Source organism: Bos javanicus, chromosome 3 (genome assembly GCF_032452875.1).
Source record: "Bos javanicus breed banteng chromosome 3, ARS-OSU_banteng_1.0, whole genome shotgun sequence".
In the NCBI taxonomy this organism is placed as follows: Eukaryota; Metazoa; Chordata; class Mammalia; order Artiodactyla; family Bovidae; genus Bos; species Bos javanicus.
In genome coordinates, this window is record NC_083870.1 from 27060256 (window position 1) to 27085208 (window position 24953).

The 24953-nt window shown below is 45.3% G+C and overlaps 1 protein-coding gene across 5 annotated transcripts in view; it reads left to right on the forward strand.

The window, feature by feature from the left end:
- CD58 (CD58 molecule) overlaps positions 1 to 24725 on the forward strand; it is a 63473-nt gene extending 38748 nt beyond the window's left edge. For 3 of the 5 annotated variants that reach the window (XM_061410029.1, XM_061410071.1, XM_061410052.1), the window contains one exon: positions 23164 to 24725. Coding sequence is in view for 1 of the 5 variants with exons in the window: in XM_061410052.1 (XP_061266036.1) it covers positions 23164 to 23210 (47 nt within the window). In the remaining 4 variants the exon portion in view is untranslated. Of the gene's footprint in view, positions 1 to 1417; positions 4475 to 23163 lie in introns of those variants that run through there. The other 2 variants (XM_061410039.1, XM_061410061.1) reach the window with 1 other exon arrangement.
- Positions 24726 to 24953: the final 228 nt, after the last annotated feature.

The following is a 24953-nucleotide window of genomic DNA, read 5'->3' on the forward strand; positions in this document are numbered from 1 at the left end:
TGATGCTGGAAAAGATTGAGGGCAGGAGAAGAAGGGGGTGACAGAGAATGAGATGGTTGGATGGCATCACCAAATCAATGGACATGAGTTTGAGCAAGCTCCGGGACATAGTGAAAGACAGGGAAGCCTGGCATGCTGCAGTCCGTGGGGTCACAAACAAGTCAGACATGAGTCAGAAACTAAACAACAAGGTTCTTAGTGAGGAAAATGCCTCTTTCCTTTACCTAACCCCTCTGATCCCAGCACTAATTATTTTTGTTGTCAAATTTCTTTATTTTAACTTTCCCCAAACTAGAAGATATAAAACAAGAATTTGTTGTGGTTTTAATTTGTATTTTCCTAATGACTAATGATCCTGAACATCTTTTCATGTCCAGCACAAATGGACATGAAAATGAACACTAATGGACAGTTTTTTACAAACTCCTTTTACCAAAGTCATGCAGATCTTTTGGAACTCTGGTCTGATCTGGTCTATGGAAATACAGACTGTGGGGAAGACAAAAAAAAAAAAAGCCATGAAATGACCTTTTCTCAGTTCAAAGGAATGTTCTCAGGCAGGGCTGTAGCTGAGTTGATTTACTCTGAGTCACTCAAGGGTGTTCTGTCATCACCACAAAGACGAATAATCAGGAAGAGAAGCTGAAAGAAGAAAACCATGGCCAGGATATTCGTGTGGCAAAGGAAATGGCTGTTAGAAGGGGTGGCAGTTTACCTATGGGTCTTAAAAGCTCAGGTCTGTTATTTGGAGATACCAGGATTCAATTCAGCATGAAGAAAGTGAGCCCTAATTCTTCATAAAAGAAATAGTTCATGTCATAGGCTCAGTAATTACACTAAAGTCATCATTCCACTCACGTTATCAGCAAGTATACTCTCTCAAGCCATTCAGCACATGGCAAGATGTCAAATAAGTTCTCTCCCATCCTACACTTGGCAAACATCATAATGAAAATAATAATCAAGTAATATTTAGTACAGGAATTACACATCTGATTAAAAAAAAAAACTCCATCTTAAAGTAGTGAAGAGAAGTTACTTTTAAAATGACAGCATAATTAGAAAATATTTGAAGAAACAAAGAAAAAGTTAAAATCCTTGTATGTGTCACATAGAAGAGTAAATGTCAGATGAAAAACAAAACGCAAAAAAGCGCAAGTGTAAAAAGATCAAGACTGAGTTGGTTTGAGAAGCTGGGGCTCTGAATTTGTGCTGTGTACCAGGATAGCACTCCTGGGAGATCTCCAGCTACCATCCCATAAGGACCCAAGACCAGTCTCCCTCCGTCTCTGCCCCCTAGAACTCTTGCTTTTGATGGGTTTATTACAAAAGGGCTTCCTGCATTAGAATAAGAGGGCCGTATACTGCAACACAGATGGACTGTGTTTTATTCTAATATGAGATATTTCTTTTATAGTGCCTGTTGTTTGGTAACAGAAGATGAAATGGAACACGTGGTAATTAAGTTATTTCAATCGCTTCGGGAAGGCATCTGATTTACCATTCACGTATTACCTTCTCCTTGAGGAAACTGAAAGTCTGCCTGAAATTGACCGTTTATAAGACGTTTCCTAGAAGAAACAAGGACTAACACACAACAGGCATTAGTTTCTGCTCTGTCACCCACACTGAACATCACTAGATACTATCTTGTTCCTTAATTGTTAATTACAAGTTGTATTTTTCTAGAGATGTAAATGTTTGTAAATAATGTAAGTATGTGTATATATATGACGAAGCAACTCCCAGAATTTCCTTTGTCTTCCAGACTTTGGTCCTGATATGGTCTCCTTGGCCTTTTCTGACCCCATCTATCACCAGTAAAACCCCTTGTATCCTCTTTAATGAATGTCCACGTCCCCTTTCTGTCCTCATGAACACAGTCAGCCATCTCAAGGGCAAGCTCTCCTCTCCTTTGCGGCTTGTGCAATGGCTCAGGGGGAGGAGGGGCATCGTCCTGGCTCAGCTCTGCTTCCAAACTGTTGCTCCTTCTCCAGCTCTGATGCTCACACCAGCAGACCCATACCACCCAATAGCCCTTTTCCGAGTTATCTTTGTTATTCCTCATGCCATGAAGATTTTAACACCAGGTGGAAACCACTCTCAACTCTGCCCCTTTCAGAATTGGAGTGTTTTCAAAACCTGTAACTTCCAATACCCTGGCATGGTCTCCCCCAGGGATCTCAGCTTCCTTTCCCAGCACTGCCTGGGCCCTGCTCCTGGTCTTTTCAGCAATATCGCAGCCCCTCACTATCTTAGTCCCCCTGACTTAGCAGCCCCTCACTAGCATGCCCTCTTAGCATGCCCTCTTTGCTTGCTGTCTTCCACACCACACCCCCAAGGGGCCCTAATCCAAAACTCCAGCAGTCCAGCCAGGACCTGCAAGCTGGCCACCCTGCCTCTTCCCTGGCCCTCATCCCCTCTGAGTCCTCCTTCTCCTCACTATTTGGGGTCTCCAGTGTTCATCAGTGCATCTCCACCCTCACTCTTTACCCCTATACTTGGCCAGACCCCAGCTGTGGTTATACTCACTTGTACTAGTTCCCTTCCCTCCATTCAAACTGCTGAACATCCTGGAGAAAAACATACCACCTGGCTGATGAGTTTCACTTCAATGACTGCACACCTCAAAGGGATTCCCAGTGTTTCTCAGATGTCCTCGTTGGATCACGCTGGTCCATTCGCTGCTTCCTCGTTTTGCTCTTACACTCATAACGCTGTGTCCTCATTCTCAACTTCTCATCGTGCTTCCTATATCACTGAAAAAAAGCACTGAGGAGACCCCCTTTCCTACTCCCCACCCTCCCACACCTCACACCCAGCTGCGTCAGCACCCAAGTGCCTTGCCTCCCCTCCTGTTACTGTGGGTGAACTCGTCTCGCTCCTCCTAACACCAATCTCTCCACTTGTCTTAGTCTGCTTGGGCTGCCATAACAAAATACTGCAGACTGGGTGACTTCAAAAACAGAAATGTATTTGTCCTAGTTCTAGAGGCTAAGCCCCAGATCAGATGCTGGCCAGTGTGGTTCCTGGTGAGGTCTCTTCCTGTCTGCCTATGTCCCCACATGGCAGGGAGAAGAGCTGTGGTATCTGTTCCTTTAAGAAGGGCACCAGTTCTGTTGGATTGGGGGCCTCCCCTTATGACCTCATCTAACCTGTATCCTCTCCTCCCAGGCCTTACCTCCAAATATAGTCACAGCAGGAGTTAGGGTTTCAACGTCTTTCAGGGGATGGATCATTCACACTGCTGCTGCATGGGATCACATCTCCCCTCATCTACATAAGGACATCACTCTTGTCTTTGTCCACCCCTCTCTCCCAGCATCAGCTCTTACCTTTCTATGATATCATACATACTGTCATTTCTCATATCTTTAAGAAAAAACAAAATACTCTTGACTACACTTTCCCATCCAGCTCTTGTCTCACTTTTCTGCTCTCTTTTATGAAAAGTTCCTCAAAAGAATGATCTGTACTTTCTTTTTCTGACTCTTCTCTCTCCATTCTTCCTTGAACACAGGTCAGTCAGGCTTTCACTCTCACTACTTGCCAAGCTTACCAAGATCTTGCCGAGATCAAGCTTGCCAGGCCTTCTTATAAGATCGGATGGCCAGTTCAAGACCTCTTCTTATTCTGCCTGTAAGCATCATCTGAAGCAGTGGAGGGCCCCTTACATATTTTAGTGCTTTCTAGGTGCTAGGTTGGTCTTCCCTGGTGACTCAGTGGTATAGAATCCGCCTGCAGTACAGGAGATGCAGAGATGCAGGTTCAGTCTCTGGGTCGGGAAGATCCCCTGGAGGAGGGCATGGCAACCCACTTCAGTATTCTTGCCTGGAGAATCCCAGGGACAGAGGAGCCTGGTGAGCTTCAATCTTCAGGTTGCAAAGAGTCAAACATGACGCGTAACTTTGCTCACACACATACACACACAGATACTAGGTTCAGTGGGGCGTTCAAGATGAAGGAAGCTCATAGTGTGGCAGGGCAGGCAGACCTGTGATTGCTTGTGGGATATATACCAGGTCCTAAAATGGAAGTGTATGCAAAGGAAAAAGGAGGTAACCCTAAGACCCAGCAATCCCACCCATTGGTATACACCCAAGAGAAATACGTCCAGAAAACTTGCACGTGGATGTTCATAGGTCATTATTCACAGCAGCAAACAATGGAAATCCTCCAAATACACATACAGGGATGAATAGATCAATAAAATGTGGTCTGTCCATACAATGGCGTAATACTCAATATAAAAAGTGATAAAGGTCTTTAGGAATGCAAATGTTTGATGATACCTGGTAAAGAAAAAGTCATTCTTTAAGTGGTTGGTGGGGTGGGGAGGGAATACTGACTGTGAAGGGGAATGAGGGCTTTAGGGGAGGTAACGTTGTTATTTCTTGACCCACATAATATTTACAACAGAGTATACCTACGGTGTGTTTGTATAACATTAAACAATGTTTTTCAAAACTCAAAATACTGAAGTTCTGATTCATGCTACAAAGTGGATGAACCTTAAAAATATACTCAGTAAAAGAAGCCAATGTGCACTGCTGTATGTGAAATAGCTACCTAGCGGGAACCTGCGGTACAGTGCTGAGAGCCCAGCTCAGTGCTCTGTGATGACCTAGAGGGTGGGATTGGGAGGTAGGAGGGAGGCCCAAGAGGGAGGTGATATATGTATACATACAGCTGACTCACTTCTTTGTACAGGAGAAACTAACAACATTATAGAGCAAATATATTGGAGAGGGAAATGGCAACCCACTCCAGTATTCTTGCCTGGAAAATTCCATGGACAGAGGAGCCTGGTGGGCTACCGTCCATGGGGTAGCAAAGAGTCAGACACGACTGAGCCTGCAGCACCCCAGTTTTTAAAAAGACATCCCATGTTATACAATTATATTTATACAAAATTTCCATATAGGGCTGGGAGGAGGATGTTGGGTGTAGGGAAGGAGTGATTACTCATGAGTACAAGGTTTCTTTGGGGGGATGATGAAAACCTTCTAGAACTGATTGCCTAACTCTGAAGAGACTAAAATTATTGAACTGTACACTTTAAATAGGTGGATTGTATAGTATGTGCATTATGTCCTAATAAAACTGTCATTACTAAAAAAACTAAGGAACTGGAACTTCCCTGACGGGAAGACTCCAAGCTTTACTCAGACACTGAGCAGTTAAGACTCTGAGCTTCCACTGCATGGGGCACGGGTTTGATCCCTGGTCTTGGAAATAAGATCCCTCAAGCCTAGTGGCTGGCCCCCGCCCCCAAAAAAAAGAATAGGAGGGGACTGCCCTCCTATCCTGAAGCAGGACTTCCTCATCAGCTTCTCAGCCTGGGCTCAGCTCTTTGGAGGCTGAAAGGCTATGTATGCAACTTCTTCCTCTCAGGACTCTATGTTTCTCTACCCAGAACCCAAAGTTACCAGGTCAAAAGACAACTTCCTGTTTGGAAGTTCGAGCAAAGAACTAGCTTCAGACACTAGCTGAAGTGAACCTATGAAAGCCCCTTAAACCAGAGTTTAATTTGGAATCTTGAGACCGGTTGTCCCGTTGTGTCTCCCTTCTCCCTCTTCAGCCGGGCTCTGACCCATGTACACGTCCCCCGGTCATCTGCCTTCTTCCACACCCATTTCCACACTGCCTCGTGCTTCCCACCCCTGTCCTCCTCCTGGGGGTGTCCTCTTGCAAAGCCACTGGAACCTCCTTTCCACCATCAACTATCCTACAGCCTCAGCCTTCAGCCACAGGTTTTAGTCACACCCATCTCTGCATCTTGGCCCCTCTTCCCAAAAACTCTGTCTCCACTGGTAGCCCTCTCCAAGGGACAAGCAGGTCCTAGAACTTTCCTTGTTTCAGAAATGAGACAACTGACGTGCACTTGTCTGAGGTCAGTCAGAACAGGATTCAAACCCAGGCAGTGTGGCCCCTGAGGCCTCTTGACCACCAACCACACTGTGAGAAGACAGGCGCCTGTGGTCTATTTTCTACATATAGTTGGGAATCCTTGGAAATGCTTTTCCAAGTTTTATGTTCACTCAAAGGAAAATTTTATCCATAATTTATGTATTCTCTAGAGAGAGGGCTTGCTTTTAACCACTTGTGTTGACCACCTATCAAAGGCACCAAATATTATGCTGAGTTCTACCTTCTAGATTCAAAGCTTAGGGGTCCTCAGAGGTCTCATTGGTGGTTTAGTCACTAAGTCGTGTCCAACTCTTGCGGCCCCATGGCAAGCTTCTCTGTCCATGGAATTCTCCAGGCAAGAGTACTGGAGTGGGTTGCCATTTCCTTCTCCAGGGGATCTTCCCGACCCAGGAGTTGAAACCAGGTCTCATTAGACAGATGAAAAGCCTGGGGCTCAGAGAGGGAAGGGAACTAGACCAGCCACTCAACAGGTAGTCCAGCGAAGGGGCCAGAAGCAGGAGCCCGAAAATCTCAGCCTCGGCTCCAGTGCTTTTGTGTGACACCAGGGTTGTCTCCTAATATCCACCCTCAGATTTAACCCCTCACCAAGTGTCAGGTTTGTACAGCACCCCCAGGAAGCATGGCACTGGCCACTGAGGCCACGTAGTCAGAGGCCTGGCTCAGCTCAGCACCCTGGGAGGGGTTGTGGCACGTGTCATCTTGGGAGGTACCCATTCCTCTGGGTCAGAATGGAAGGAGTAGACGACGGTGGAAGTGAGAGCACAGTGAGCAAGTGTGTGGGTTGCCCGGGCTGCCTGTGTTAATGTCTGACGCCTGCATAATAAGAAAGCCCTTCCTCTTCTGCCAGGCTCTTCCTCTTCTTGATCTGTTTTTTTCTGTCAATATTTCTTTTTCAAGATTCCTTCCTGGGAACTTCCCTGGTGGTCCAGTGGCTAAGACTCCACACTCCCAATGAAGGGGGCCCAGGTCTGATCCCTGCTCCAGGAACTAGATCCCACATGCCACAGCTAAGAGTTTGCATGCTGCAACAAAGATCCGACACAGCCACATAAATAAATAAATAATTAAGGGAAAAAATCCCTTCCTGAAAACGGAAAACTAATGATCAAAGTAGTAGGCCTATGTGTCTTGATTTGGGAATCACTGAAAAGTGTTCCAATCAAGACCACCTCCCTCACCAGACTCCTGCGATCCTCTCACATCTTACATCTTTATCTTTTTAAAAAAATTTTATTCATCTTATTTATTTTTGGCTGTGCTGGGTCTTGTTTGCGTCACAGGCTTTTCTCTTGTTTGCAGCAAGCAGGGGCTACTCTCTAGTTCGGTGCACAGCTTCTCACTGCTACGGCTTCTTGTGTTGTGGAGCACGGACTCTAGGCCTGTGGGCTTCAGTAGTTGCCACACATGGGCTCAGTGGTTGTGGTTCCTGGGCTCTAGAGCACAGACTCTACAGTTGTAGCACATAGGCTTAGTTGCTCTGTGGCATGTGGAATTTTCCTGACCCAAGGACTGAACCCATGTCTCTTGCTTTGATAGCTGGATTCTTTATCATTGAACCACCAGGGAAGCCCTCCTTTCCCTTTTTAATATTTATTTTTAAATGTGTTTTTTATTGAGGTGACATTGGTTTATAACATTCATAAATTCATGAGTACCACATGTTTCTACTTCTGTAAACACTGCAGCATGCTCACCACCAAACATTTCATTTCCATCTGTCACCACACAGTTGATCCCCTTTACCTGTTTTGTCCTCCCCTTCCCCCAGCCCTTTACCCTCTGGTAGCCTAGTGTTAGTTGCTCCGTGGTGTTCATGCGATCCCATGAACTGTAGCCCACCAGGCTCCTCTGTTCTTGGGATTTCCTAGGCAAGAGTACTAGAGTGGATTGCCATTTCCTTCTCCAGGGGACCTTCCTGACCCAGGGACTGAACTCAGATCTTCCACATTGCAGGCAGGTTCTTTACCATGGGGGCTTCCCTGGTGGCTCAGAGGTTAAAGCGTCTGCCTCCAATGCGGGAGACCAGGGTTCGATCCCTGGGTTGGGAAGATCCCCTGGAGAAGGAAATGGTAACCCACTCCAATATTCTTGCCTGGAGAATCCCATAGACAGAGGAGCCTGGCAGGCTACAGTTCACGGGGTCGCAAAGAGTCAGACACGACTGAGCGACTTCACTTTTTTTCTTTACCATCTGAGCCACGAGGGAATCCATTCTTTATATCTTTGTGTTTGATTTGGTTTGTTTATTTATTTTGTTTTTTGTTTTTTTGTTTTTGTTTTTATATTCCAAATAGAAGTGAAATCATAGGTTATTTTCTTTCTCTGTTTGACTTACTTCACTTAACATAATAACCTCAAGGTACATCCACGTTATTGCAAGTGGCAAGATTTCATTTTTTTTCATTGTGTGTGTGTGTATCTATATATCTACATATATATATGTATATATACCATATCTTCTTTATCCATTCATCTATTGAAGGGAACTTAGGTTGTTTTTAATCTCTTGTCTATTTTAAATAATGCTGTGATGAACATAGGGATACATATATCTTTTTGAACTAGTGTTTTCAGATTCTTTGGATAAATACGCAGAAGTGGGAGAGCTGGATCATTAACAAATGGAACTATGTCAATCTAAAAAGCTTCTGCACAACAAAGGAAACCATCAACAGAATGAAAAGACAACCTATCAAATAGGAGAAGATATTTGCAAATCATATATCCAGTATGGCGCTAATGTCCAAAATCTGTAAAGACACCATACAACTCAACAGTAACAACAGCAAAAACACACACCCAATTTTAAAATGGCAGAGGAGCTGAAAAGACATTTTTCCCAAGAAGACATACAGACGGCCAACAGACACATGAAAGGGTGCTCAGCATCACTAATAACAGGGTAATGCAAATCAAAACCACCGTGAGACATCACTTCATGCCCGTTAGAATGGCTGTTATCAAAAAGGCAGGAAATAACAAGTGTTGGTGAGAATGTGGAGGAAAGAGAATCCTCATACACTGTTGCGGGGAATGTAAATTGGTGCCGCCACCATGGGGAGAGTATGGAGGTTCCTCTTACTCACGTAGATGAAAGTAGTTGAGGCTGTGAAAATTCTGGAGGCCTGTTGGGGAGGGATGACTCATAAAGCTGCTTAGCTGACATGCGTCTACTGACATCATGCATCTACTGAGAAACAACCCATATAAGACCCTACAGCGAAAGAAAAGTGTGTGTTCCTATGTGTGCATGTATTTTCTTAACAAGTCATATTTTTCCAGAACATTAAAACAGCTTTTAAAAAAATGAAAAAAGGAATTCCCTGGCAATCCAGTGGTCAGGATTCTGTGCTTTCATTGCTGTGGGCCTGGGTTCAATGCCTGGTCAGGGAACTAATATCTCAAGCTGTACAGTGTTATTAAAAAAAAAGAAAATTGAAAAGTCTTAATTAATATTAAAACCTAACATTATTTTACATTTAAATATTTTACTTATACCAACCCCAGAATTAGACTGTTACTTTCCTGGCTTTAATGAAAGAAACTCATAAAACTTTCAAATCCTGCCTCTTTGCTTACTTTATTTTCAATTCAGAACATTGCCATGTTTGAGAATTCCTCTTGATCAAGTGACAATCTTAAATAATTTTCAGTTTAGCTCACTGCAGTTTCTTTCAGATCATGTCTTCATTTAAAAATTTGAGATTTTGCTCATCACAGAGTTTTTGGCATTAATTTTAATTTTTCAAACGATTGCATTAAATATCCTTATTTAATTGCTGAGCTTTTTTGGTTCTCTGTTAAGTTTTGTACCCAAAATGAGTGCCTCGCTGACCTCAACCTAGTTGCAGCCCAGATGAGAACCTTCTGAAAGCACAAGTATCATAGGAAGGGGAGAGAGGAAACCAATTCAACTATTCAACAGTGAATTCACTCAGTCATCCATATGTCCATCCATTCAAAAATCCATCCATTTTATTTCATTCAACACATTTATGGAGTGCCTACTATGTGCCAGGTACTGTTCTGGGCACTTGGGATATAATAATAAACAAAAGAAATGAAAACCTGCCTTCATGGGCCTGCATTCTAATGGAGGGGAATAGACACTAAACAGGATAAATAAGGAGGGTACAGCAGTAAGGGCTATAGAGGAAAATACAACAAGGAAGGGATAGGGAGCGCCAGAAATGGGAGGAAAGGCCTTGCTTGTAGAGCTTGGACAAGTTGAAAAACTGATCCCTGGGAATGAGTATTCCCAGCTGAGGCCGAGGTGAGGGAAGGCCCGCTGTGACTACAGAGGAGTGGAGAGGCCCATTTGTTTTGTTTGGCCCTCACGGTGTTAACCATTTGTTTCGGATTTTGATGTTTTTAGACAGGCATGGCTTTATCCACAGGCCCTACTCTTCCCTATTGTCTTGCACTCATTTGGTTCCTGGCTCTGTGTACCAAGCCACAAGGATAATTGCACATGCTAACTGTGTCCTATAAGCAATAGAGAGCCACAGGTCAGATGGACAGGGCAAAGGAGGTCCAGCCCAACCTGTGTGGGTAGAAGATCAAGGTCAAGCACGCTCAGCCCTCAGGTCATTCAACATAAAGTCACAGTCCACAGAGCCGGAGTGGGGGTGCTCCCCAGAAGGGCTGGGGTTGACGTTTTCTACCAACAAAACGAGAACTCAAGAGAAATGACTTGAGTTATAGAAACTAAAAGACATGAAGTTTCTTTTAGATCTTAGCTTATGGACTATGTCCACAAGAATGACATCTATCTGGCCTCTCCTGTGTTCCAGACATCTTGGGAGCCTAATCTCTAATTCTCAACTTAGGTGGTTTCTCTTCAATGTTGGGCTTCCCTCGTAGCTCAGTTGGTAAAGAGTCTGTCTGCAATGCAGGAGACCCAGGTCAGAAAGAAACCCTGGAGAAGGAAATAGCAACCCACTCCAGTATTCTTGCCTGGAGAATCCCATGGATAGAGGAGCCTGGCAGGCTACAGTCTATGGGGTCGCAAGAGTTGGACATGACTTAGCGATTAAAGCACCACCACCACCATCACTGCTCAAGCTAGATGTGATTTTCCGATTCTTGTTCTCCACTTCTCAGATGACAAAGCTAATGCTCGGAGAGATAAAGTGACTTGCGCTAGGAGGTACAGTGAAATTCTGGGGAAAGTGTTTCCAGATCCCCTCTATCTGCCTCCAAAGGGTAGGCTCCTTGTTGCAAACCTTGCTGCTTGTTGTAGGGATGGAGTCCCTCATGCCATCCTGTTGTTACAAAAAACATATAGGGTGTTCAGTTCAGTACAGTTGAGTTCAGTTCAGTCGCTCAGTTGTATCTGACTCTTTGCGACCCCATGGACTGCAGTATGCCAGGCTTCTCTGTCCATCACCAACTCCAGGAGCTTACTCAAACTCATGCCCATAGAGTCAGTGATGCCATTCAACCATCTCATCCTCTGTTATCCCCTTCTCCTCCTTCCTTCAATCCTTCCCAGCATCAGGGTCTTTTCCAATGAGTCAGTTCTTTGCATTAGGTGGCCAAAGTATTGGAGTCTCAGCTTCAGCATCAGTCCTTCCAATGAATATTCCGGAGTACTGCTGGGCATACACACCAAGGAAACCAGAATTGAAAGAGACACGTGTACTCCAATGTTCATCGCAGCACTGTTGACAAAAGCCAGGACATGGAAGCAACCTAGATGTGCATCAGCAGACGAATGGATAAGAAAGCTGTGGTACATATACACAATGGGATACTTCTCAGCTATTAAAAAGAATGCATTTGAATCAGTTCTAATGAGGTGGATGAAACTGGAGCCTATTATACAGAGTGAAGTAAGTCAGAAAGAAAAACACCAATGAAGTACATTAATGCATATATATGGAATTTAGAAAGATAGTAACAATGACCCTATATGCGAGACAGCAAAAGAGACACAGATGTAAAGAACAGACTTTTGGACTCTGTGGGAGAAGGCAAGGGTGGTATGATTTGAGAGAATAGCACTGAAACATGTATTATCATATGTGAAATAGATCACCAGTCCAGGTTTGATGCATGAGGCAGGGTGCTCAGGGCTGGTGCACTGGGATGACCCTGAGGGATGGGATGGGGAGGGAGGTGGGAGGGAGGGTCACGATGGGGAACACATGTACACCCATGGCTGATTCATGTGGCTGTATGGCAAAAACCACCACAACACTCTAAAGTAATTAGCTTCCAATTAATATAAAAAATTAAAAAAAATAATAATGAACACCAAAGAATAGAAGTTTAAAAAAAAATTCAGGACTGATTTCCTTTAGGATGGACTGGTTGGATCTCCTTGCAGTCCAAGGGACTCTCAAGAGTCTTCTCCAACACCACAGTTCAAAAACATCAATTCTTCAGTGCTCAGCTTTCTTTATGGACCAATTCTCACATCCATACATGGCTACTTGAAAAACCAAAGCTTTGACTAGATGGACTTTTGCTGGCAAAGTAATGTCTCTGCTTTTTAATATGCTATCTAGCTTGGTCATGGCTTTTCTTCCAAGGAGCAAACATCTTTTAATTTCATGGCTGCAGTCACCATCTGCAGTGATTTTGGAGCCCAGAAAAATAAAGTCTGACGCTGTGTCCATTGTTTCCCCATCTATTTGCCATGAAGTGATGGGACCAGATGCCATGATCTTCGTTTTCTGAATGTTGAGCTTTAAGCCAACTTTTTCACTCTCCTCTTCCACTTTCATCAAGGGGCTCTTTAGTTCTTCTTTGCTTTCTGCCATAAGGGTGGTATCATCTGCATATTTGAGGTTATTGATATTTTTCCTGGCAATCTTGATTCCAGCTTGTGCTTCATCCAGCCCAGCATTTCTCATGATGTACCCTGCATATAAGTTAAATAAGCAGGGTGACAATATACAGCCTTGATGTACTCCTTTCTCGATTTAGAACCAGTCTATTGTTTCATGTCTGGTTCTAACTGTTGCTTCTTGACCTGCATACAGATGTCTCAGGAGGCAGATCAGGTGGTCTGGTATTCCCATTTCTTGAAGAATTTTCCACAGTTCATTGTGATCCACATAGTCAAAGGCTTTGGCATAGTCAATAAAGCAGAAGTAGATGTTTTTCTGGAACTCTCTTGCTTTCTCAATGATCCAACGGATGTTGGTAATTTGACCTCTGGTTCCTCTGTCTTTTCTAAATCCAGCTTGAACATCTGGTAGTTCACAGTTCACGTATTGCTGAAGCCTGGCTTGGAGAATTTTGAGCATTACTTTACTAGCGTGTGAGATGAACGCAACTGTGTGGTAGTTTGAGCATTCTTTGGCATTGCCTTTCTTTGGGATTGGAATGAAAACTGACCTTTTCCAGTCCTTTGGCCACTGTTGAGTTTTCCAAATTTGCTGGCATATTGAGTACAGCACTTTCACAACATCATCTTTCAGGATTTGAAATAGCTCAAATGGAATTCCATCACCTCCACTAGCTTTGTTTGTAGTGATGCTTCCTAAGGCCCACTTGACTTCACATTCCAGGATGTCTGGCTCTAGGTGAGTGATAACATCATATAGGGTGTACACAGATGAAAATAATCCAGATGATCTTATCCTTCTGCACATACTTTTAAAAACATTAATCTCATGTGAGCCTCTGTGAATTAAATAATATCACCCCATTTTGCAAACAGGGGAACAGGTATAGTAATGTAAGATGACATTCCCAAAGTTACACAGGCAGTCAGGGGATTTGAAGGTGGGCCAGAGTCCTGTCTCAGCCCTGCATCACCTGTCCCAAGACAAGATTGTAAGCATGAGGTCTGCCCACCCCAGACAGGCCACTTGACCCAGATGTTTTGCCATATTAACAAAAACATTCCAGGATGCATTGCAGGAAGAAGGCTGCAAACCTCCATGACTCGCACAGCCACACGCAACCTTAGACGTTTAATCATAGGATAATCGACAGAGTGATGATCAGAGAGCTGGATGTGACCCAGCAGGGATTACCAATTCACAGCACAAAAGGGTTTCTAATGAAGTTCTACTTCTGGTAACTTTCTGGCCAGGATCCGTGGCCCTGTGCCTTCTCTCAGTGAAACACACTGAGTGCTGCTCCCACGTGGGGGTGCACATTGAATGTGGCACCAGAGGGTGCCCACACCTTCCAGGAGGCCATACAATGGCGTCTACCTGTTGATGTGAATGTCACCTACAGAGAGATATATTTGTTCCCACGTCTGCTGCTCCCACGTGGGGGTGCACATTGAATGTGCCACCAGAGGGTGCCCACACCTTCCAGGAGGCCAATACAATGGCGTCTACCTGTTGACGTGAATGTCAACTACAGAGAGATATATTTGTTCCCATGTCTGTTTTATGCCATTGTACCTTAACAAATGTCACATAAACTGAGGAAATGTGAATAGAAGAGAAAAAGAGTCATTGTTTCTGTAAGAACCCAGGCGACAGTTTTGGAAAAACAGTAAAGGTGAGATCCTAAAATAAGTTTATTGTTGAATTGCATGTAGGCAAGACAACTGAATAGATTGAGGGGAAGCATAATATCTAAACAATTCCTGTACAAACTTATTTTCCAAGTGTCTAGGTTCTCACTGCAGTCTATAGAAATGGAAATTAGAAACTATAGGACAACGCATTAAATGTGTGATTTTTGTACATAAGGCAGAATAGGGCCAAACCCCCTGCAAAACAGGCTTATTCTCAGTGAAAAGATCTTGGCTGTCTGTGAAACCATTGGTGAAGGAAATGTACATTTGGTTGCTTTAGGTTAACAAAAATATATAAGGTTTGTACATATAACTTAAAATTTTCTTCTTACATCTACTTACACAGATATTTTTACATTAATACATAAATTTATACATGTTATGTGCTGTGCTGTGCTTAGTCGCTCAGTTGTGTCCAACTCTTTGGGACCCCATGTACTATAGCCTGCCAGGCTCTTCTGTCCATGGACTTCTGTAGGCAGTAATACTGGAGTGGGTAGCCATCCCTTCTCCAGGGTATCTTCTCGAGCCAGGGATCAAATCCAGGTCTCTTGCATTGCAGGCAGATTCTTTACCATCTGAGCCACCAGGGAAGCCCCTATTAAATATATATATACATACCACACACAAATTTCAATGCCGTCTTTTTGCCTTTTCTTTTTTCTTCAGATTGGGTTCTCCCTTCCTTTCTCCCATCTCTATCCTGCCACACAACTATCCTCCCCCCAAAACCATAGTGACCACTGGGTCAGGATACTGCCATGTTCTTCTCCATGCTCGTGTATATTGGCTCATTTGCACAGTGGGGACCTGGGGTAGGGAGGGTGGGAGAGGGACAGTAGCATTATTTCATCTTTAAAATTTTATAACCAATTTCCTGCACTTTGCTTTTTCTCATCAATTATTCATGGCAATCCCTGTGAGTCACGGGACATAGCTCCAATTTATTCTTTTTAATGGCTGCAGAATATTCCCTGGCATGTTATAATGTATTCAACAATACCCCTTTTGAAGGGCATTTTCTCTGTTTCTAGGTTTTGCTTGTTTTCCATGATAAAAGGTTAATTCTACATCCTTATGCACATAGCCATACATTCTGATATTTTTATTTCTATGGGGTAGATTTTCAGGAACTGCTAGGCAAAAGGTATATGTTATGTATTTTTAATTTTAATGGATGGTGCCAGGGTGATTTGCAAAAGCTGTGGAATCCAAGAGCAATGATTAAAGTAACCTTTATCCCTGCATTCCTACCAACAATAGGTATTGGGTTGGCCAAAAAGTTCATACGGGGGTTTCTTTCTATAAGACGGTATGGGAAAACCCAAACAAATTTTTTGGCCAACCCAGTATTATCAGTCTTTTAAAACTGTGATCATTCTGTTAGAAGTAAAGAAGCAGCTCAATGCTATTTACATTTGCATTTCCCTGATTACTAGAGTCTGACAGTTTTTCATATTTTTTTGAGCATCTGCACTTGCTCTTCTGTGAATTGCCTGTTTTTACTCTTTTGCAAATTTTTATTCTTTTTTTAAAGAAAATAATTCATTGCTTCAATTAATGTTTTGCAGCTAGTCCATCAGTTTCCACTCCCTGTTCTGTTGGATAAGACTGAAAAATGTTATATTGCTATGGTATGTTGTTATTATAAAATGTTAAAAATGGACAGAGGACATGAAAGTTGCAAAAAGCTATGAAAAATAAAATGGTATGGAAGAAGTTAGAGCCAAAGGAAAAAGGAGGGGTGAAATCAGGATGCTTGGGAAGATACAAATGGTTAGCCCTGTGGTACTCACATTGATATGTGGTCAAAAGCAAAACAGAACCACAGTAGAGGGGAGTTGGGTGCTCAGGAGAGACATACAGTCACACACATACACACACACACAGAAATTCACTGAACATCTGCTACAAGCCAGTCACCGTGCTAAGTACATTGCCTGCTACATCTCGCCCCTCACTTGGAGGTAAGGCAGTGCTTTTATTCCCATTACACAGATGGGAAAGCAGTGATTTGTAGAAGTGTAGTAACAGGGTTGAATTTGCATTGCCAGTAAGTGGTAGAACCAAGATTTGAACCCAGGTCTGCCTGACCCCAAGACCTTAGCTGATAGATGATGGGGCCTGAGAATTATCTAGGAGCAAATGGTGTGGACAAGGCCAGAATCTCGAGGCTTGGGCCTACCCTTTGGATTCCAAGCTGGGCTGGGAAGGGGTTACAAAGTGGAGCAAAGTCAAAAAGCTGCAGCCTGGTGGGGTAGTTTCCTGAGGAACTGCTGTGGTCAGAGGGAGAGATTTCAGCCCTTTGGCTGACTGGGGCAGGCAGGAGGGGCTGGTGAGCCCCACAGAACACTGCCCCAGATGAGAGCGCCTCTGGGTGAAGTGACTCATCCACCCTCTCATACCACACCCACAGCAGCAGTAATCACTGGCAGACTGAAGTCACTCTAAGTTGCAGGATGGGCATATTTATGCTATGCTAAGTTGCTTCAGTCATGTCCGACTCTGTGCGACCCCATAGACGGCAGCCCACCAGGCTCCCCCGTCCCTGGGATTCTCCAGGCAAGAACACCGGAGTGGGTTGCCATTTCCTTCTCCAATGCATGATAGTGAAAAGTGAAAGTGAAGTCGCTCAGTCGTGTCCGACCCTCAGCGACCCCATGGACTGCAGCCTACCAGGCTCCTCCGTCCATGGGATTTTCCAGGCAAGAGTACTGGAGTGGGGTGCCATTGCCTTCTCCGGGGCATATTTAAGGAACTATTAATGACTCAATCCCTGGAAAGAAAGGGCAGTCTTGTTACCACTGAACTCACGAGTGCTCTGATTGTAGGTCCTCCCCTCAACTCTACCTTTGGGTGACAAGAACCCCTTAGGCCTTAGGGCTAAAGAATGAAAGGGCAGAGGAGCCATGCTGGGAAGATGCAGAGAAGGATTCTCAGAGGTGGATGAGGGGGCCATGGTCTCCAGCAAGTCAGGGGACATCCTGAGCCTAGTCCTACCTGAAAAATAATGATAATATTAATACTACTCTCCCCCCACATCACAGTGGTTAAGAGAAATCACTGTGAACATCAAGACCCTATGTAAATAGTAATGTTTATGAGGAGCTGGAGTGACAATACTACAAAAGCCTTGACGAACCATAGGAAGAAAAGCTATGACCAACCTAGACAGCATATTAAAAAGCAGAGACATTATTTTGCCAGCAAAGGTCTGTCTAGTCAAAGCTATGGTTTTTCCAGTGGTCATGTATGGATGTGAGAGTTGGTCCATAAAGAAAGCTGAGTACCGAAGAACTGATGCTTTTGAACTGTGGTGTTGGAGAAGACTCTTGAGAGTCCCTTGGACTGCAAGGAGATCCAACTGGTCCAACCTAAAGGAAATCAATCCTGAGTATTCATTGGAAGGACTGATGCTGAAGCTGAAACTCCAATACTTTGGCCATCTGATGCAAAGAACTGACTCTGTTAAAGACACTGATGCTGGAAATGATTGAAGGCGGGAGGAGAAGACGCTTTGGGGTTGAACCCAGCAGACGAACATTCAGATCTCAATTCTGTTTACGAGCTGAAGCCCTTTCTGACCATCAGTCTTCTTCTGTATGGTAGTGGAGTGTGCGTGCGTGCTAAGTCGTCTCCAGTGGGAGGAGGGGAGGGGAAGGAGGACAGATGATTTGTAGGAATTCTACCAGGTCCCATGCTAGATGCTCCCTCTATGGAAACTCATCTAACCCTTTGGCCACCCTGTGAGGTGTGCACCTTCCAAAAACAAGGCGTCTGGGGCTCAAAGAGGGTCAGCCGTCTACCCAAGACCTGATCTTTTGAACCTGGGCCTGACACTCAGACCTTCGCCATTAAGATAACACAGCACCCACAGACTATTCACATCTCCAATCGCTTTTCTCATGGACAACAAGAAACTCTCCAGGTTCAAAGTACATGCCGGTGAGATAAGTTTCAAACACCATCTTCGGCCGTTCAAAGGCTCTGGGCTCATCTGTTAAACAATGTCTTGGATGACTCTTGATCACCATTGTGTTTGTTCTTATCTCACTGGCCTGCACCCCAGGCCTGGGCTGGAGAAGCATGAAACCACAGAGTATAAGAGGCCATCCCACCTAACCCCTCCCTCTAGAGGGAGGAAACTGAATTTCAGAACAAGAGCCCGAAGTCACCCAGTGGGAAGCCTGAGCTCCTGAGCCTCGCCTCCCTGGGACACACTGGTTTCTCCTCCCTTCCCACCCTGAGCCCCTTTCTCTGAAGCAGAGGTCAGAGACTCAACACTAAGGACAGGAGCGCATCCCTGCATTTTCCTTTGAACTGGACAGCGAAGCCTCTGGACCACCACTTTCTTCTTCCAGATCTAGGACATCTGATTGCTGAGAAATTATGTGTCCATAGAGATAAAACATATTTTTTATCAGAGATAAAAACATATTTTTGCTCAGAAATCTGAGGTGTAAGGGGCTTCCTTGGTGGCTCAGCGGTAAAGAATCCACCTGCAACACAGGAGCTGCAAGAGACACGAGTCTGATCCCTGGCTTGGGAAGATCCCCTGGAGGAAGGCATGGCAACCCACTCCAGTATTCTTGCCTGGAGAATCCCATGGACAGAGGAACCTTGTGGGCCCAGTCCAGGAGTTCGCAAAGAGTCAAACACAGCTGAAGCGACTGAGCACGCACGCACTGAGGGGCAAAGGCAGGGCATAGCCAGGAGAAAGAGGACGGTGCGTTAAACTCCAGGCTCATCATCGCTGTCCTTCTCTGCCCACCCCCAGTTCCTCCCTCACTACTGCAGCCTCTGCTTCCCGACCTCCAACTGGCCCTTCCTCCTTGGGTCCTAAGCCCTGCTCTCTCCTTACTCTTTTGATGTTAATTTCTTATATTCTGGTCATGAATCAGGTCTGTCCTTTTTCAAGGCTGTCATGCATCATGGTGTAACAATTTGCTCAGGAATTTCACACATCAAGTCTAAAAACCTGTTCTTACACTGACTGGCTGTGTGACTTTTGGAAACTCAGTCTCTGGACCTATTTCTTCATCTGTAAATGGAGAATAACATGCTTTTGACAGGTCTTGTGTCAAAATCAACCTAATACTGTGTGTACTCATTCATCTCCTACTCTTTGCAACCCCACAGACAGTAGCCCGGCAGGCTCCCCTGTCCATGGGAGTCTCCAGGTAAGAATACTGAAGTGGGTTGCCATTTCCTTCTCCAGGGTATCTTCCTGACCCAGGGATCAAACCTGGGTCTCCTAAATTGCAGGCAGATTCTTTACCACTGAGTCACCTGGGAATCCCAAGAATGTGGCAGATGGTCACATTTCTTCTTCCAACAGATTGATTATCCCAGGTCTTACATGTCCACTAAGTGTGGCCATGGTGCCCCAGGAGCCCACCTGGAGGGGGCCCAGAGGGCTGCGCTGCCCCTGCATGTGACAGAGGGAGCCAGCTGCAGCCCAGTTCCATTACACCAGCTCTGTCAGGAGCCAGGCCGGGCATGCCTCCAAAGCCATAACAATTTTCAGGGTGCAATTTTCTCATCACAGTCCAAAGAGGCCCGCAGAGGCCCGCAGAGCCCCCAGAACAGAGAATGATAAAGTGGAGTAGAAATGTGCCTTCGAAATTTGGGTCCAACTTTCTGCTGTGTCACTAGCTAGCTCTGTGAATCTGAGCAAGTCATTTAAGTTCTCTCTGTTTCAACTGCAGAAAGTCATTAGTAATTCTTCCCTTCCCTCTTCCTCTGGCCACCACTTTCCTTCAGCAAATGTGAATCAGGCACCTAGACACTAGGGATTTAAAAATAAATAGAAAAATAAAATATCTCCATGATGGCATCATTGAACTCATCATCTAAGGAGTATATTAAATCAATACATGTGGAATTCCATCCCTGAGGAATGAGTGCTCTGCAGGAGAGGGTCACGGTACTCACATGAGTCTAAGAGGTAATAGGGAGCAGTGAGGACTGTGGCAAACAGGAGAATCCTTCTAGGGGGCACCAGCTTCCTAGTTTCCCACTGACTTCAACACTTAGAACCAGTGTTGTCTGACTTTTCTAGAAATACTGGGGATCCTAATTTATAATTGTGGTGTTTAATTCCAATTAAAAAAAAAATAAAACACCTCACGAACAATGGCAATAGCCAAAACTAATAACTTCATGAGACACACGAAACAGGTCCTGGAGCAAAGCTGGACTGAAGGAAAAGCAAACAAAGCTTCACAAAGGCTAACTGTTTTCAGGAGTCAGACACACCCCATGGATAAGACTCCGAAGGCACAAGAAAGGTCACAAAGGCTTGAAGGAAGCACTCCTAGCTCATTCTTTGAAATGGCAGCATTGTGAGAGCTGCACACACCAGCCTTCCTCAGGGAGGGTTTGGAGTAGGACAACAATCATTTAGTTTCACCTGAGTGTGTGTACTGGGACGACTGCTCCAAGATGACACCAGCCCTTTACACTCCCAGCCCAGGAAGTGAGCTCCTAGGAACCTGAGGGTGTTTCTGAAATGATTCTTAGGGGTGGCAATACCACCAGTGTCCACTGAGAGTCTCTCTCACACCAGTGATGGCATTGCCATCTTTGGTTCTGCAGGAAATAGCAGTCCTGGGAGCCTGCGGGATGCAAGGCCCTCTCCAGAGCTCCGTGAGAAGATTGCTGTGGCTCCCTGCTCTTCACAGTGATATGACTACCTGTTAACTATTTACAGAAGCCAAATGTGGATTTGAAAGGGTGGCTTTCCTGCCAGCCAGCCAGCCAGTAGCCTTCCCTGTGCACAGACAGCCTCTGAAGATATTCTCTGCACTTTTTGTGCCGAGGACTTGCACAAAATGGACTTGCATTGAGGGCTTTTTAATTAATTGTGGCACTCAGGGTCTTTCCTTGCAGTGCACGGGCTCTCTAGTCGTGCACAGGGCCTCTGGAGCACAGAGGTTCAGTAGTCACAGCATTTCCAGGCTTAGTTGCTCCATGGCAAGTGGGATCTTAGTTCCCACATCAGGGATCAAACCTGTGTCCCCTGCATTGTAAGGCCGACTCTTAACCACTGGACCACCAGGAAGTCCCTGCTCATTTCACGAGACTCTTAGAAGTGCCTGTGCAGGTCAGCCCGGCTGCTTTCCATGCCCAGTGTCTCTCTCTGAGGCTGTACCAGGGACCTGCTTACCGTCTCCTTCCCTGATGGAGCTGATCTAGAGGTAGACTCCAGGCTTCAGAGATTGCTCTTTCCAGAGCAGCTTTGTCTGGTCCAAAATCCCCATTAGCAGTGCGACCTTGGATAAGCCTTAACCTTTCCAGTCCTGGGTTTCCTCATCTGTAAAATGGAACAATTACTAATCTCAATGTTTCCAGTAAGAAGTGGGAATGTGTGTGAAGTACTTTAAAAGCTGGAATACCTGTGAGTCATTAAATTAGCACTTTGAAGCAGGTCTTGGCAAATGTCTTCTATAAAAGGTCAGATAGTAACTATTTCAGGCTTTGTCCGCCTTCTCGTTGTGTGCGTGTGTGCTCAGCTGTGTCTGACTCTTTGTGACCCTATGGACTGTAGCCTGCCAGGCTCCTCTGTCCATGGGATTCTCCAGGCAAGAATACTGGGTTGCCATTTCCTTCTCCAGAGGATCTTCCCAACCCAGAGACTGAACCCATATCTCCTGCATTGGCAGGAGGATTCTTTACCACTGAGTCACCAGGAAAGTTATAGTCTGTTGCAACTGCCCGATTCTGCTATTAGAGTCTGAAAGCAGCCACATGGCAGACCAGTGTGGCTATGTTCCCATAGAACCTCATTTCACAAAAACAGGTGGGGGGCTGCATTTGGCTCAAGGGCTGTACCTTGCCCAGTCTGTATTTTGTGAGGGCTGTGAACTAAGAATGGTTTTTATATTTCTAAGAATGGTTTTTATATTTCTAAGAACTAAGAATGGTTTTGAGGGGGAAAAGCAGAGGCGACAGAAACCAGACTGTAGGTGTCTCAGAAAGACTAAAGTATTTACCACTTGGCCCTCTGTAGAAGTTGACAGAGCCGGGCTCTTTAGTGTCCCGGGCTTGTCTTAGCCCAGGAGACAGCAGCTCCATCCCTGGAGGTGGGGGGACCTGGCTGGTGCCTCACAAGAAGACATGCAGGAGCCAGGTTCTGGGGCTTTGAGTTACTCTCATGAGGGAAGCTCTGGGCCTGGAGAGGAAATGAGGCCTCCTAGTTCTCTTTTCTGACGTCTATTTTGGATGAGCTTTACGAAAGCAGATCAGAAAAGATTCCACCAGAAAATGACCAAGTGAAGGGGCTTTCATTTCCTGAATCGTCTCTAGCGTGTGAGCTGTGCTGTTTTCCGGAACTGCTGAGTTCCTGTGAACAGGAACTCTGAGTCATGGGACGACCTGGGAGTGCCACCCACATTAGGGAGGCAGGGCCCCTGACACAGAGACCAGACGAGGGGCTCCCTCAGGCCTGAGACCTGCCCCCAGGGCCACAGTGCTGCCCCTTTGTTTTAGATTCAGTCACTCAAAGGAGCGGAGGTGGCAGCTACCGGGCCCACAGAGGGCCCCTAAAGAAAAGAGACAAGGGAGAAAAGCAGGTGGTGCCGGCAAAACCTTGGGCCAGGGCAGCAGGGCTGTCTCTGGGGCAGGCCTAGGAGGCTGGGGCCTTCAAGTGTTTGCGTCTGTGTGTGCACTGCGCAGAGCAGAGAGGGGCGTGTATCACAGCCGTTGTTGGTTATGTTTTCCCTGCTCTCTCCCCTCCTCAGCTCTCCCGCTAACTCCAAGACAAGATGCTGTTACCTGGCACGACTAAGTTCCCAGTTCACCGGCAGAAACCAGTGGTTCCTTCTAGTCTCCTTATGGCTCCAAGGACAGACCTGGCGCCAATCAGACCCCAGAGGGTCCCCTAAAGAATGGTCCTGGAGAAGACTTCATTTATTGCTCATTTTGTGACTAAAAGTGATATAGAGTGACTGCAGAAAATTCAGAAAATATAGACATGCATAAAGGAGAAAAGGTACAGAATGATTTTAGACTGAAAACCAACCTGATTATTTCAGGAAACAGCTGTATTTAATGGAGCACCTGGACCATAAAGAAAGCTGAGCGCCGAAGAACTGATGCTTTGAAACTGTGGTGCTGGAGAAGGTTCTTGAAAGTCCCTTGAACAGCGATGAGATCAAACCAGTCAATCCTAAAGGAAATCAGTCCTGAATATTCATTGGAAGGACTGATGCTGAAGCTCCAGCACGCTGGCCACCTGATGCAAAGAACCGACTCATTAGAAAAGACCCTGATGCTGGGAAAGATTGTAGGTAAGGAGGAGAAGGGGACGATAGAGGATGAGATCGTTGGATGGCATCATCAACTCAATGGACATGAGTTTGAGCGAACTCTGAGAGATGGTGAAGGACAGGAAGCCTGGCATGCTGCAGTTCATGGGGTTGCAAAGAGTTGGACACAACTGAGCGACTGAACAACAACGAACTATGTGCCAGGCACTGTTGTCGGTGCTGGGGATACAGTATGAACTAAACAAAGTCCCTTTCCTCCTGGAGCTTATGTCCTGGTAGAAGAGACACTCAGCAGAGCAAAGGAAGGGACTGGAGGTTGATGGGATGGGGCACCATTTATGGTACGTGGTGGTCAGGAAAAGAGGAAGCAGCGAGGCAGACATCTGGGGGAAGAGTGTTTCAGGCAGAAGGAACAGTGTGGTTAGACCCTGCCTGTATGTTCAGCGCACAAAGGGGACAGTGTAGCTGGAGCAGATGAGCAAGGGGCAGCCAGGCAAGGATGTGTGGGGACCTCAGATTGTGGGTGAGTGAAATGGAAATCCAATGTAGGCTCTTGAATGAAAGAGCAACCTGACCAGCATTATGTTTAGACAGAATTATTCTGGACACTGGATGGAAAATAGATAGGGACTGGGACTGGGGGTTGCTGAGGGTGGGAGCTGGAAAGCCAAATAGGTGATTGCAATGGCGTAGGGAGGACTTCCCTCGTGCTCCAGTGGATAAGAATCCTACCAATGCAAGGGACGCAGGTTTGATTCCTGGTCTGGGAAGATGGCACATGCCGTAGAGCAACTAAGCCTGTGCGCCACAACTGCTGAGCCTGAGTGCTGCAACTGCTGAAGCCTGTGCGCCTAGAGCCCTAGCTCTGCAACAAGAGAAGCCACCACAGTGAGAAGCCTGTGCACCGCAACTAGTGAGTAGCCCCCACTTCTTGCAACTAGAAAAAGCCCACTCGTAGCAACAACCACGAATAAATAAATTAATTAAATAAATAAATAAAATGTATCCACCCATTCAGAGGTGCTTGGGTTGTTTCCATTCTGGGTCTTTATTTAAAAAAAAAAATAGCACCGAGAGGGGAAGTTTTCCTTCACCATCTTAGGGAACCTGGCTGGGTCTAAAAATTAAACTGCCAGAGACAGATCAATGACAGAAAAACATATGCATTTTATCAGTTTTTTTATATGTACATGAATGTCTTCACAGGAGAATGAAGACCTGAAGTGACCAGAAAAAGAAGCTTCTAGGCCTTTTAGATAAAG